This window comes from Danio aesculapii, chromosome 19 (genome assembly GCF_903798145.1).
Source record: "Danio aesculapii chromosome 19, fDanAes4.1, whole genome shotgun sequence".
Lineage (NCBI taxonomy): Eukaryota > Metazoa > Chordata > Actinopteri > Cypriniformes > Danionidae > Danio > Danio aesculapii.
Window position 1 is genome coordinate 40117045 of NC_079453.1, and position 12797 is coordinate 40129841.

The 12797-nt window shown below is 36.2% G+C and overlaps 1 protein-coding gene across 1 annotated transcript in view; it reads right to left on the reverse strand.

Moving 5' to 3' along the window:
- The window catches only part of col16a1 (collagen, type XVI, alpha 1), a 149544-nt gene extending 137144 nt beyond the window's left edge, over positions 1–12400 (reverse strand). Inside the window, 2 exon segments of the mRNA XM_056479385.1 lie at positions 726–819; positions 12160–12400. Of these exon segments, the coding sequence (XP_056335360.1) occupies positions 726–801 (76 nt within the window). The 5' untranslated portion in view covers positions 802–819; positions 12160–12400.
- Positions 12401–12797: the final 397 nt, after the last annotated feature.

Sequence of the window (12797 nt, forward strand, 5' to 3'; positions counted from 1 at the left end):
ATGTAATCATAATGATGACTTCAAGCTTCAGTGTATAAAAAATACAATGGTATCATACATGCAGCCATAAAACTTCAAATCCATATCTTCTGAAGCCATATGATAGTGGATACATGCACCACAGACCAACCAAACAACCAAACAACATAGCATGGCATTAGAAATGCCAAAGACATGGGTTTGATTTACAGGGAATGCAGGAACTGAAGAAATGTGTACGTGAATGCTACTGGAGTCGCTTTGGATAAAAGAGTCTGCCAAATGCATAAAAAATATGAATATACAATTGTAAATCCGTTTAACTAAATGCTTCATTAATCAAACTGGTTTTCGAGTTGGTTCTATTTGAGTTGGTTGTAGTCTTTATTGTAATATAAACACAATGATATGATTGGTAACTTAATGCACAAAATAAATAGTTTCACACAGCTTTCTGAAGCATGACAGTGTCAGTCTCCATAGGGGTTAACAATAGGGGCCATTACACTTTTATCTTCTATGTTTCATAGACCAAAAAATAGAGAAATCCTTTGGGTTTAAAAAGGCATGAATGTGAGTAACTGATATCAATTATATATCAATTATGGCAGAGCTACTCTTTCAACAGTTCCTTTAAAACTTCATAACATTATATTGGAAGTAGTATGAATTAAACATGCAAACTGGTGGCTGTTTGAACTAGCCTTTAACAAATTCTTTCTTTGATTTAGAGAGCAGGCCCTCACCTTCAGCTGATGCCAGTCGACCCCAGTGACCCAAGCAGATGGTGAGAAGCACCAGAGAGGAGCAGATGACCCTCATGACTCCCTCCTTCAGCTCCTACAGCCGAAAAAAAAAGAATAAGTGAACAGATGAGAAGGAAACTACATAAGCAGATCAATACCAACTCAGTAAACAGGTGTATTAACAAATACTGTTTTAAGCACATTCTTAAGGGCTGCCACTTTTTACATTTGATACCATACTGTACATCTGCAATAATTGCCAGAAAGTGTATAAAAAAAAAGCATGTGGGACCAGTCATAATCAATTCAGCAGTTAACAGCCAGATTAATAATGGTGCCTATTAGGTTGGATGGGTGATTTTTAGAGTATAAATTGTGGTAATGATCCAAGGCATTTCCAATAAAGCTTTGTAAGCCATGACGTTTGACGATTAACATTATAGTAGTGTCCATCTGTCCCTCTCAGTAAAAGTGCCATTTCTAGCAGAAAAGAAGAAAAATGCACAGTGTATGCTGGATATTGCCTATTAGTCTTTTTTAAAAATGCCAGACGATAATTCCTGAAGTGGCATCCAGTTATCACTTTGAAATTTAAATGGTTACTTTTCCTTTTTAATCCAGTTTGGTTTAAACAAATTCAACAATTAAGTCAATAAAGACATGCATCACACTGGGTATGAAAGGAATTTCATTGTGGGATATAAGTCAAGTCTTATAAGTAGTCGTAACTAAAAACTTAATATATAAAATAAAAATAATACCTTTGATAACTTTTATTTAATGTTTACAATGCAAACCCAATTAGATCCACTTATTTCGTAAGTAAAGCAGGTCTCTCATATAATATGTCTACTTAAAAATAGAAAATATTACTTTACGAACTGTATTTCTAAATAAATCATATGAACATTTTCATATTTGTTAATAATACTACTGAAATTAATTTAAAAACTGAATAAATATAAGTTTACACACATTTACACATAAATAAACTCCATGACGGACTAAAAATCTGCATAAATCTGCGAAAAAATTTTGCGCGCAGATTCTGTGTGGGCCTACTTATAAGTCAAGTCATTCAAGCTAATTTTGGGATGAGTGTTTAACGCTCAACAATGCACCATTTACTTGATTACAAATACCATAATTGCGACACGGTAGCTCAGTGGTTAGCACTGTCGCCTCACAGCAAGAAGGTCGCTGGTTTGAGCCCCGGCTGGGCCAGTTGCCATTTCTGTGTGGAGTTTGCATGTTCTCCCCGTGTTCGCGTGGGTTTCCTCCAGATGCTCCGGTTTCCCCCACAGTCCAAAGACATGTGGTAGGTGAATTGAATAAGCTAAATTAGCCGTAATGTATGTGTGTGAATGCAGGAGTATATGGGTGTTTCCCAGTGTTGGGTTGCGGCAGGAAAAGCATCCGCTGCGTAAAACATATGCTGGATAAGTTGGCGGTTCATTCTGCTGTGGCGACCCCTGATTAATAAAGGGACTAAGTTGAAAAAAAAATGAATGAATGAATGAATAAAATTGGCAGTAGTGTATGTGTGTGGATGAGTGTGGATGGATGGTTCCCATTACTGGGTTGCAGCTGGAAGGGCATACGCTGTGTAAAACATATGTTGGATAAGTTGGAGATTCATTCCGCTGTGGCAACCAATGATAAATCAAGGGACTTAAGCCGAAGAAAAATGAATGAATGAATGAAATACCATAATAAAAACCAAATAACTACATAAAATGTGTGGAATGATTGTGAAATATTGATATGTATTTCAGGAATCTTAGATGAATAAGGAATTCTTTGAAATAGAAATCAACTGTAACATTATAATTGTCATTACTGTAATATATTGTCAATTTAATGCTTTATTTGCTAAATTAAATCAATGTTTTCAAAGATTTAAATGGTAGTGAACAGAGTAGATGGTGCAAGGGTAAGGTTTTATCCCATTCTACACATATCAACAATACCGTACAAAAAAAATAAATAAATAAATAAAAAAATTACACAAAATCACAGTTAACAGACAATTTTTTCCAATAAGTTATTGTCTTACATGTACAGTTGAAGTCATAATTATCAGCCCTCCTGTGATTTTTTTTTCCTTTTTTAAATATTTTCTAAATGATGTTTAACAGAGCAAGGAATTTTTCACAGTATTTTCGATCAGTGTTGGGGGTGACGAAATAACAGTTCCGAAGGGAGTTACATAATAACAAGAAAAACAACGCATTACTTTTAAAAATAAGTAATAATATTTGAGTTGCTTTTTTGAAATTGTAATGCAAGTTACTTTTTAGTAAATTTAAAATTAAAGTAGTCACAATGAATCATGTAGTCAATCAGAGAATGTGTTCATTATTTTGAAAAGGAAAAGGGGATTATAGTCTCAATGGACAGTGATTTTAATAGTACAAAATAGTACAAAAGTAGCAAACACATTGCTTTAAAATGTTCAATAATCTGTATATACAGCATGTTAAGCTGTGGGGTCAGGAAGTTCTCAGATAACTTCATCCTAAAATATATTTTTTTCATGTGTTTTTAAAGGTAAATGAAGGTGTAGGTTATACAGTGCGCTGTTAATTGTAGAACTCCTCTATTAAGAAAAACAAGTTCTGAAAAGAGATCAAGCCTCAGACAGGTAATAATAAAAGTAACTAAAAGTAATTTTTTGGGGAATAACTCAATATTGTAATTAGGTATGGGAAAATAACCAGTTTCAAGGTTTAGAGCGGTTTGCAAAAGGTTTTGAAATCACAAACATTTTCTTTTATACCGTTCCTGAGGTATATGTATGTTTTTGTTTGTTTTAAATGCGTTTCAACCATTTCATTAGGTTTTAAGGGCAACAGTACTTACAGCAAAAGGATCGTCCAGATCAAAAGCTACGAGTCATCCCACGATTTGAAAAACAAGTCACTTATACACCAACATACAAGCATGCTATAGACCTGAACAGTCCAGTGGCTTTACTTTATATCCAAAGAAAAGAAAGCTGGCAGCACTGTGGCGACCTCCGATTAATGCAGGGACTAAGCTGAAAAGAAAATGAATGAATGAATGAATGAATGAATGAATAAATGAATGAAAAGAAAGCTATCCGAACATGCTTTTCAAGTTGTTATGAAATCTCTTTTTGAAACTAATGAAGATAGTCAGTGATTTATTTATTTTTTGTCTGACATATTTAAAATAAAAATGCCTAAATATTTAAATGTTTCTTAAAATTAAATGTATTGTGTTTAATGAAGAAAAAGTTGTTGTTTTTTAACCCTGACATTTTAAAAGAACTAATTACAATACAGTGAAACCGTAAAACCTTGATATTTTATGCAAGGTTACCATGCCATCAGAATCTTATACCGGCCCATGCCTAATTGTAATGCATAACTTTCAAAAGTTACAATCCTACAACAAAATAATCCTAAATAAACTAGAATAAAAGCAGTTTTAAGTAAAAAAAAATAAATAAATAAAAAAAAAATTATGGTCAATATTATTAGCCCCCTTAAGCATTATTCTTTGTGATTGGCTACAGAACAAACCATTGTTTACAACGATTTGCCTAAACAACCTGCCTGATTAACCCAATTAACCTAGTTAAGCCATTAAATTGCACTTTAAGCTGAATACTAGTATCTTGAAAAATATCTAGTAAAATATTATTTACTGTCATCAAAAAAAATCTTGGAAAAAATATACAGGGGGCTAATAATTCTGAATTCAACTGTACCATTATTGCAGGGATTCATACAGTATTCAGCACGTTCTGCTGCTTGTAAGATTCACATGAAACCAAATGGACTATCAAGTATGCCTCAAATGTGTTTACATCTGCTCACAGAACCAAAACCACCTCACGTCCCTGTTTACAGGCATGCTTGCTTGCTCAAAGTGACCCTCACAGGCATGTCTGAACATGAACCTGTCAGATTGATGTACTAGTCAGAAAGCCTGAGGGGTGAGGTCTTCTCCTTGGCCCTTTTAAGGCTTTCTTGTAAATTTCATGCCGCCGGTGATGTTTGTGCAGGCAACACCTAATCTGCATCCTCAGACTGAGGTCACAGCACCTGTAGGCACAATATCAGCTGAAGCACTGAAAGTGAAGGTGTTGTGCAAAAAATAACACTATCACCTGAAGATGAGAAACACTCTACATTCTTTCACCGGCTGCCCACATGTCTGTTTCTATCATTCCAAATAAGTTATTTACAAAAGCTCTACCTCACTTCTCTCAGCGAAATCAACAGCGTTCTTGTAAACAAGACAGCATCCATTTCAGGTGAGCGAGACGGAGATACTCCATTACCTGTATTCAATGCCTCCGGGCAATTTCTCATTACCATTCGGTTCCAAGCACAGAAAAAAAAGAATGGAAATTAAAGCTTGTGCTTGTTTTGTTCTCTTTTCACTTTGTTTGTAGTGCAAGGGGAACAGCTGGACTGTGCAGATAAAGGAAAGAGTCTCTCTCGCATTGGGTTTTGGCTCAGTGCCCGGCAATCTGAAGTGAATGTCTATAGTCGACATGACAAAAGCGTTAGTTGGGGGAATCAAGTACTGTATGTGGGCTACAAATGCACCACAGTTTTTAAAATGAAAGATTGATAGTTACAATCAATCTATGCATGCAGAAACAAAACAACCCCCCCAAAAATATATATATATATATCAGGACCATCTAAAAGAATGGCTAAAAAATGACAATGTGCATTTTTTTTTTATAAACAAGCGCTGTAATTAGCTATTGTTGAAACGTCTAGTCATTTTGTTCTGCAGGCCGCTGACAGGAAGGAGGCTGTCAGGAAGGAGCGTAGTGTTGTTTCATGTCAGAGCCTGAGAGCTTGGGGAAAGAGGGAGCGTTAAACTCTCTCGCTCTCTTCTGAACAGCGCAAACAAGAAGTATTTTCATTCCTATTTTACGCATACAGTGCTGTCAGCTAATCACTGGGTTATGAGAGGCTGTAAAACGCATTATTTTAGGAATGGAGGGTGCTAAAGGAGTCACTGATGTGAAGGACTAATGTTGGGACATCATAAACAGCCTACAAAGTTAAACAGAAAGTTAGGCTGAATATCGCATTGCAGCAAAAGATTTTGTTGTTTCCAGTCCAAATATTTAAAATAAATAAATAAATCAAGTAGCATTTTCTAAATAAGTTTAAATTTGATATTACAAATAATCTAAATTAAGTGATTTTACCAACATAGGCTCATTCTCAAAACGTAGCCCTATATACATTTTTGGAGATCGCGAATTTAGGCCCGTTCACACAGGGACGCTATTTGCTTGCATTTTCCGTCAACGTTTAAAACCTTGTGACTAAATAAAGGGCGCCAATGTGACACCGGGCATAAAAACATCATTTTCAAAGAAAGGCCTCATGCTTGTTTTTTTTCTCCACCGATCAGATTGGCACTTTTATTCACAAGCATGGAGCTTCTGAAGTTAAAGTAAACAACTTGGGGACACCAAGCGCAAAACTGTCAATGCGAGCGCACATTGAAAAAGACACCCAGAGGTGATATGAACGTGGAGCTGCTTAATGCACTGGTGAACAATAATCATTTCTTCATCGCTAGAGCTGGAGCTGCTACTTGAACCATCCATGCTTGCTCGAATCGCCAGTAACTTTAACAACAAGCGTGTCAACGTTCTGTCTTCTTCTGTGTTACAAGCGGGTGTCATAAGCTTTAAGTTGTGTAGCGCCATCTAATGTCAAGGAGTGATTTTGCATACTCTTCTGCTCCATGCCAGTGAAAATCGCTTGGGTTTGAATGTGGAAAAACGCTGACGATAAAGGCAAACAAAACGCGTCCCAGTGTGTAGGAGCCTGTATGTAGTCAGAAGTACGGATAGCTGCATTTTGTCTTTAAAACGAACACTGCGGGGTGGTATGATGCTGTTCTTTTTCGCACTTACCAGCTGCTTACTGCTTACCTCCATATGGACAGCTTTCACCAGTTTGTCCAGTAGCTCACCATGTACGTTGGCGGACTTGAGACGCAGAAAGAAGTTGACCGCAACGACCGGGTTTGAGTTTGGGAAAAAACGGTTCCAGAAAGCAGGTAAGAAAAAAACAGAGGTCAAAAAATAAAACAAACAAGTAGATAACAGGGTGAGAATGTGGTAAAATCAAAAACGTGGTAAAAGGCGAGGGCTTTTCTTTTTATGGATTGCTTTTCAAAACTGTCGGTTGGGTTTAGGGAAGAGGATGGGCGGGTCAGTCAGTGCTTTTGAAAACACTATTGGTTGGGTTTAGGGAAGGAGGAGGGTGGGTCAGTCAGTCAGCCAGTCAACAACGGCCACTGGTGGATTTACGTGAGAACAGCAGGCACAAATGGCACTCATGAGAGAAATTTGAGATCTGAAAAAGCGCACACAGTGGCCTCTGATGGATTCACAAAAACAAAAACGGCAATACAAAAACGTAGCTCCTGGGATGTTTTTGGCACTCTCCAAAAATGTATATAGCAGTCCATTTTCAGAATGAGCCTGGGTTGAAATGTATTTTTTGTTAAAAATATTTTATGTATGATATTTCTGTTTAAAAAATAAATCAAATCAAATCAGAATGAGCCTGGGTTGGATTTTTTATTTAAACAAACTTAATTGTATAATTACGCACGTAGTCTGTTAACTTAATAATTATAAGGCAACGAGATCACTCTATTTTTTAAGTAAATTCACGTGATCGATTTTAACAGTGTAAGTAAAATAAACATATTTTTACCAAAAACAAGATTATAGTTCTTACCTCACTGGCAGATATTTTAGCTTGTTTTAAGGGGAAAACTCCCTTTATTTTTACTTATTATTTCTGAAAACAAAATATTTTTATTGCTTCTATGTTTCTTGATTTAAGATATTTGGACCAAAAACTAGACGAAAAAACTTGATCACACTTTACAATAAGATTTAATTAGTTCATGTACTTACTAGCATTAACTAATATTAAAGAATACTTGTACAGCATTTATTAATTAATCATAGTTCAACATTTACTAATGCATTATCAACAACTACATTCATGCTTGTTAACATTAGTTAATCCACCGTGAGTTTACATGAACTAACAATGAATCACTTTCATTCATTCATTTATTTTCCTTTGGCTTAGCCCCTTTATTAATCAGAGGTTGCCACAGCGGAATGACCTGCCAACTTATCCAGCATATGTTTTATGCAGCGGATGCCCTTCTAGATGCAACCCAGTACTAGGAAACATCCATACACACTCATTCACACACATACACTACGGCCAATTTAGTTTATTCAATTCACCTATACCGCATGTCTTTGGACTGTGGGGGAAACCAGAGCACCCTGAGGAGACCAACACGAACACAGGAAGAAAATGCAAACTCCACACAGAAATGCTAACTGACCCAGCCGGTGCTCGTACCAGCGACCTTCTTGATGTGACGTGACAGTGCTAACCGCTGAGCCACCGTGTCGCCCATGAATGACTTTATTAACGTTAACTAACATGACCAAATACTTTATTACATGTTGTTCATTGTTTGTTCATGTTAGTAAATGCATGAACTGACATCGACCTTATTATAAATATACTCTAAGCAAGAAAAGCATTTTTGCTATGTGGATGCATGCATATACCCAATGTTCCAGAAAGAACAGAGCGTTTTGGTTACAGCTATACCTGAGAACCCGAGAGACACATCAAACACTAGCGGAGAGCAATCCAGAGAGATTTATAATCGGGTCTGTGGCATTTGTAATCATGTCTGCGGCACTGTTTAACCTTCAATTACAGCTGTTTTGCAATCATTCTTTTCCAAAGGAGCATTTATCTTTTTTTTTTCTTTTTCTGATGTCTTTCTTTTCAGTCAAGGCTGGAGCTGGTTTGTTTGAATGTTGGTTTGTTAAAACCAAGTTTAATTCTTGATGGGAATATGTGCCAATCTGGCAAATGGGAATAGTCTGTGTCCATGTATTTCTTAGCAAATGTCTCTTCACCTTGTCTCCCCCTGCATTAGCAGCAGATGGTTTTATCATCAGATAAACCATGCATTTTTCCACTCCCACGGGTTTATTTGGGGGAAAAAACACTCCTGTGTACCCAGGGAAGAGAGTGTGCTGAGTTTTTAAAGTTTTAAAAGAGATCATAAATGAATTAGGGTCTGTCTCCAATGTAAAAATAAAGGGGGTTGCATTAAAAACTTTCCTTAAGGGGTGTTCACACTTGTCCTTTTGGTCTGTTTGTTCTGGACAAACAAACATTTATTCATTCATTTTGCTTCGGCTTAGTCCCTTTATTCATCAGGGGTCAACACAGTGGAATGAACCGCCAACTTTTACACAGCGGATACCCTTCCAGCTGTAAACTCAGTACTGGGAAACACCCATGCACACTCATTCACACATATACACTGTGGACAATTTAATTTATAAAATTCACCTGTACTGCATGTCTTCGGACTTGTCGGGGAAACCAGAGCACCTGGAGGAAACCCACGCCAACACAGAGAGAACATGTAAACTCCACACAGGAATGCTAACTGACCCAGCCAAGACTCAAACCAGCAACCTTCTTGCTATGAGGCAACAGTGCTAACCACTGAGCCACTGTGCACCCCCCCCCCCCTCCAAAAAAAACATTTATTTATATAGTATTATTGTCTTTTAGCTGAATATTTTGTTGAACATCCAAAATAATGGTGTGAGCTTGGCTGAATTGTCTTATAATAGGTGTAATAATGGCATGTTATTTTTACTGGCTGAGAACTTGCAAATAGTTTACAAATGTGGAAAGAAGCCAAAATTCCACTGTTGCATATATGCAAAGATCTACTGCAATGAAACACATTTATGAAGCCTGTAACGAATAAGCAAGTTTGATTTGACCAAAAAACAACAACATTTTGCTCAAGCATTCTGTCCTTTTTAGAGTGTCATCTTGTCACACCTCATCCTCCTGTTTTGTTTTGTTTATATCTGTGGTCCATGAAGAAAATATATTTAAGTTCAAATCAATACGGTTTGTTTAGAAGAGGACCATGGTCTTTTCTGGAGTCTCAGTCCACTTGTTTGGTGTCTATCAGTGATTGGATGCCAACGTTCACATTAGGGCTGTGCGATTTGGGGAAAATATCTAATCTAATTTCTAATTTTCTTTGATATTAATTTGTCTATTAATGCTTCTGAAGCAGTAGACGCCATGTGTGTGTGTGTGTGTGTGTGTGTGTGTGTGTGTGTGTGAATGACAAGAGTGTACGGGTGTTTCCCAGTACTGGGTTGCGGCTGGAAGTGCATCTGCTGTATTAAACATATGCCAGAGAAGTAGGTGATTCATTCCGCTGTGGAGACCACTGATAAATCAGAGACTAAGCAGAAGGAAAATGAATGGATGACTGCCAAGTACAGTATAAACACACCTCCAAGAAATGCATTTCCAAACATTAAAATTTTGAGAGAAAAGTAGTATTTTATAGCTGCAGATGCTGCCACAGATCCAGTTCTGCACACACAGAACAGATATGCGATCATTTTCCAACCTTCATTGTGACACGCAGCTTGTCCAGATGTGCAACAGGAAAGAGCAGCTCTCATTCTGTGTCCAACACCTCTGACTTCTCTTTTTTTGTTTCCTACCTGTTTCCTTTTGTTTACCTTTTGCATAAATTTTATATATATATAAAATACATAATGCAATAACACATGCTTCAGTCATTTATGTATTTATTTTTAATTACATCTAGTTTAGTAATAAAACGTATTTAAGTTTTCAGCATTTTGAGGGATATTTAGTGTATTCTGAACTACAGTATTCTCTGATTAGATATTTCAGATGTTACTGTAGGTTAAACGACAAACTATGCATCTAATTAGATTTTATTTTCAGGGTAAATCTAGATACAAACACATATTTTACAAGAAAACAAAGTCTTGTGAACACGATGTCTATTGGTGCTCTAGATCTGCCACTTTCTGAATTTTTCTGAAATAGACTGATTGGCGCAATTATGCTTTAAAAATGGCTTGTACCGTTATAGGGATGGTCAAACGTATATTTATATTATCTATTATTTTAATTATTACCACTATTATTTAAAATACAGATCATAATGAAATATTTCTCAGTGTTGTGTATATAATATTTACGTATATAAAATTGAAATCAGAATTATTAAACCCCTTTGAATTTTTTTTTTCTTTTTAAAAATATTTCCCAAATTTTTTACAGAGCAAGAAAATTTTCACAGTATGTCTGATAATATTTTTTCTTCAGGAAAAAGTCTTATTTGTTTTATTTCGACAAGAATAAAAGCAGATTTGATTTTTTATGAACCATTTTAAGGTCAAAATTATTAGCCCCTTTAAACTATATATATTTTTTCAATAGTCTACAGAACCATCAATAAACCAAAACTTCCCTAATTAGCCTATTCTGCCTAGTTAACATAATTAACCTAGTTAAGCCTTTAAAAGTCACTTTAAGCTGTATAGAATTGTCTTGAAAAATATCTAGTAAATATTATTTATTGTCATCATGGCAAAGATAAAATACATCAGTTATTAGAAATGAGTTATTAAAACTATTATGTTTAGAAATGTGCTGAAAAAATATTCTCTCCGTTAAACAGAAATTAGGAGGGGGGGGGGGATAAACAGGGGGGCTAATAATTCTAACTGTATGTGTTCACACACACACACACACACACACACACACACACACACACACACACACACACACACACACACACACACACACACACATTCATTCATTACGAAATAACATTCTTCGTATTGTTTCCATACTTAATTACAGGCTAATCTATTCAAAACCATGTCTAAAACTTAAAAAAACCGAAAAAAAAAAAAAAAACAGAACTTCCTTATTTGCATGATGAATGCCTTCTGGTATTCCTCGTTTACATTTCTACATCGCTTGAATTAATGCGTCTGCTAAATGAATTAAAAATGTTAAATGCTTATGCATTAAAAAAGCGCAGCTCAACATTGAGCGCGCGCGTTGTGTCGCTCTGCCGCTGGGGGGCCAGAATTAGGGCAACAAGTCAAAAAGTTTTTACCACAAACCAAAGTGGTAAAAAGTGCAATAAAGAGTACAAGAGGAAAAACCGCTGGACTAGCTGCATCATGCATGCTAAATCAGGCAGCACGTGCCGCATTAAAAATTATAATTAAAACTGCAGTGACAAATAAGCACTTGAATGATGAAGTAAATAAATTACACCACGATATACGGAACGCAGCATTAATTTCATATGCATTCAAAAAGCATTAAACGCCTGCTTATATTCATAGAGTATATCGATTAATAAATCACTTCATATGCTTAAATGTAACTTACTCTTTTACTAAATAACTAAAAAAACGACTAAATTATATCTCCGGGCAATTTGCAAGAATTCACGCAGCTTGACAGGACCCAATAGAACATAACTTTACCTTCTGTGATCGTTAATCCAGTGAATTATGGCAACATTAATCCACAGAAAAATGTTCTTTGTGTAATCCAGTTTGCTGAAAGAGCTTCCAAGAGTCTTCTGTGGCGTGGATAAAGTTTTTTGCCTGGGAGTTCTCCTTCTCCAACTCCCTTTCTCCCCTCCCCTCACGGTTGTTTTAATAAACTTTCCCCTCACCGTCTTTCCTCGACGGGAGAATCTCCGCGTGATGACATCATCAGCTGCTCCGTGTGGAAACGCGCCGCAGGCTTTTCTTTCCTCTGCCGCCTCCCACAAGTCCAGCTTTGTTTGATTCCTTCTATGATTGTACGGCTCAGGAACTCGTCTGAGGTCATGCTAATGCAGACAGTGGGGGTTAATCGGGCCATCTGTGACTGAAAATCAAAGGCAAAATTTTACACACTACCTCAATTTTGATTGTTGAACTTCTATGAGTCTTGTGGTTCTTGTTTTGATGTTTTGAATTTGGCGGTAAACCATATGAATTGAATAATCGTTGTTTGATGTCATTTATATTATGATATATGTTATTTACATCATAACTTCCTTCAAGTAAACTTAATGGTATTCAAATCCCTCACAGTGATTTATAATAATACATTAATTTCTTCTTTTCGGCTT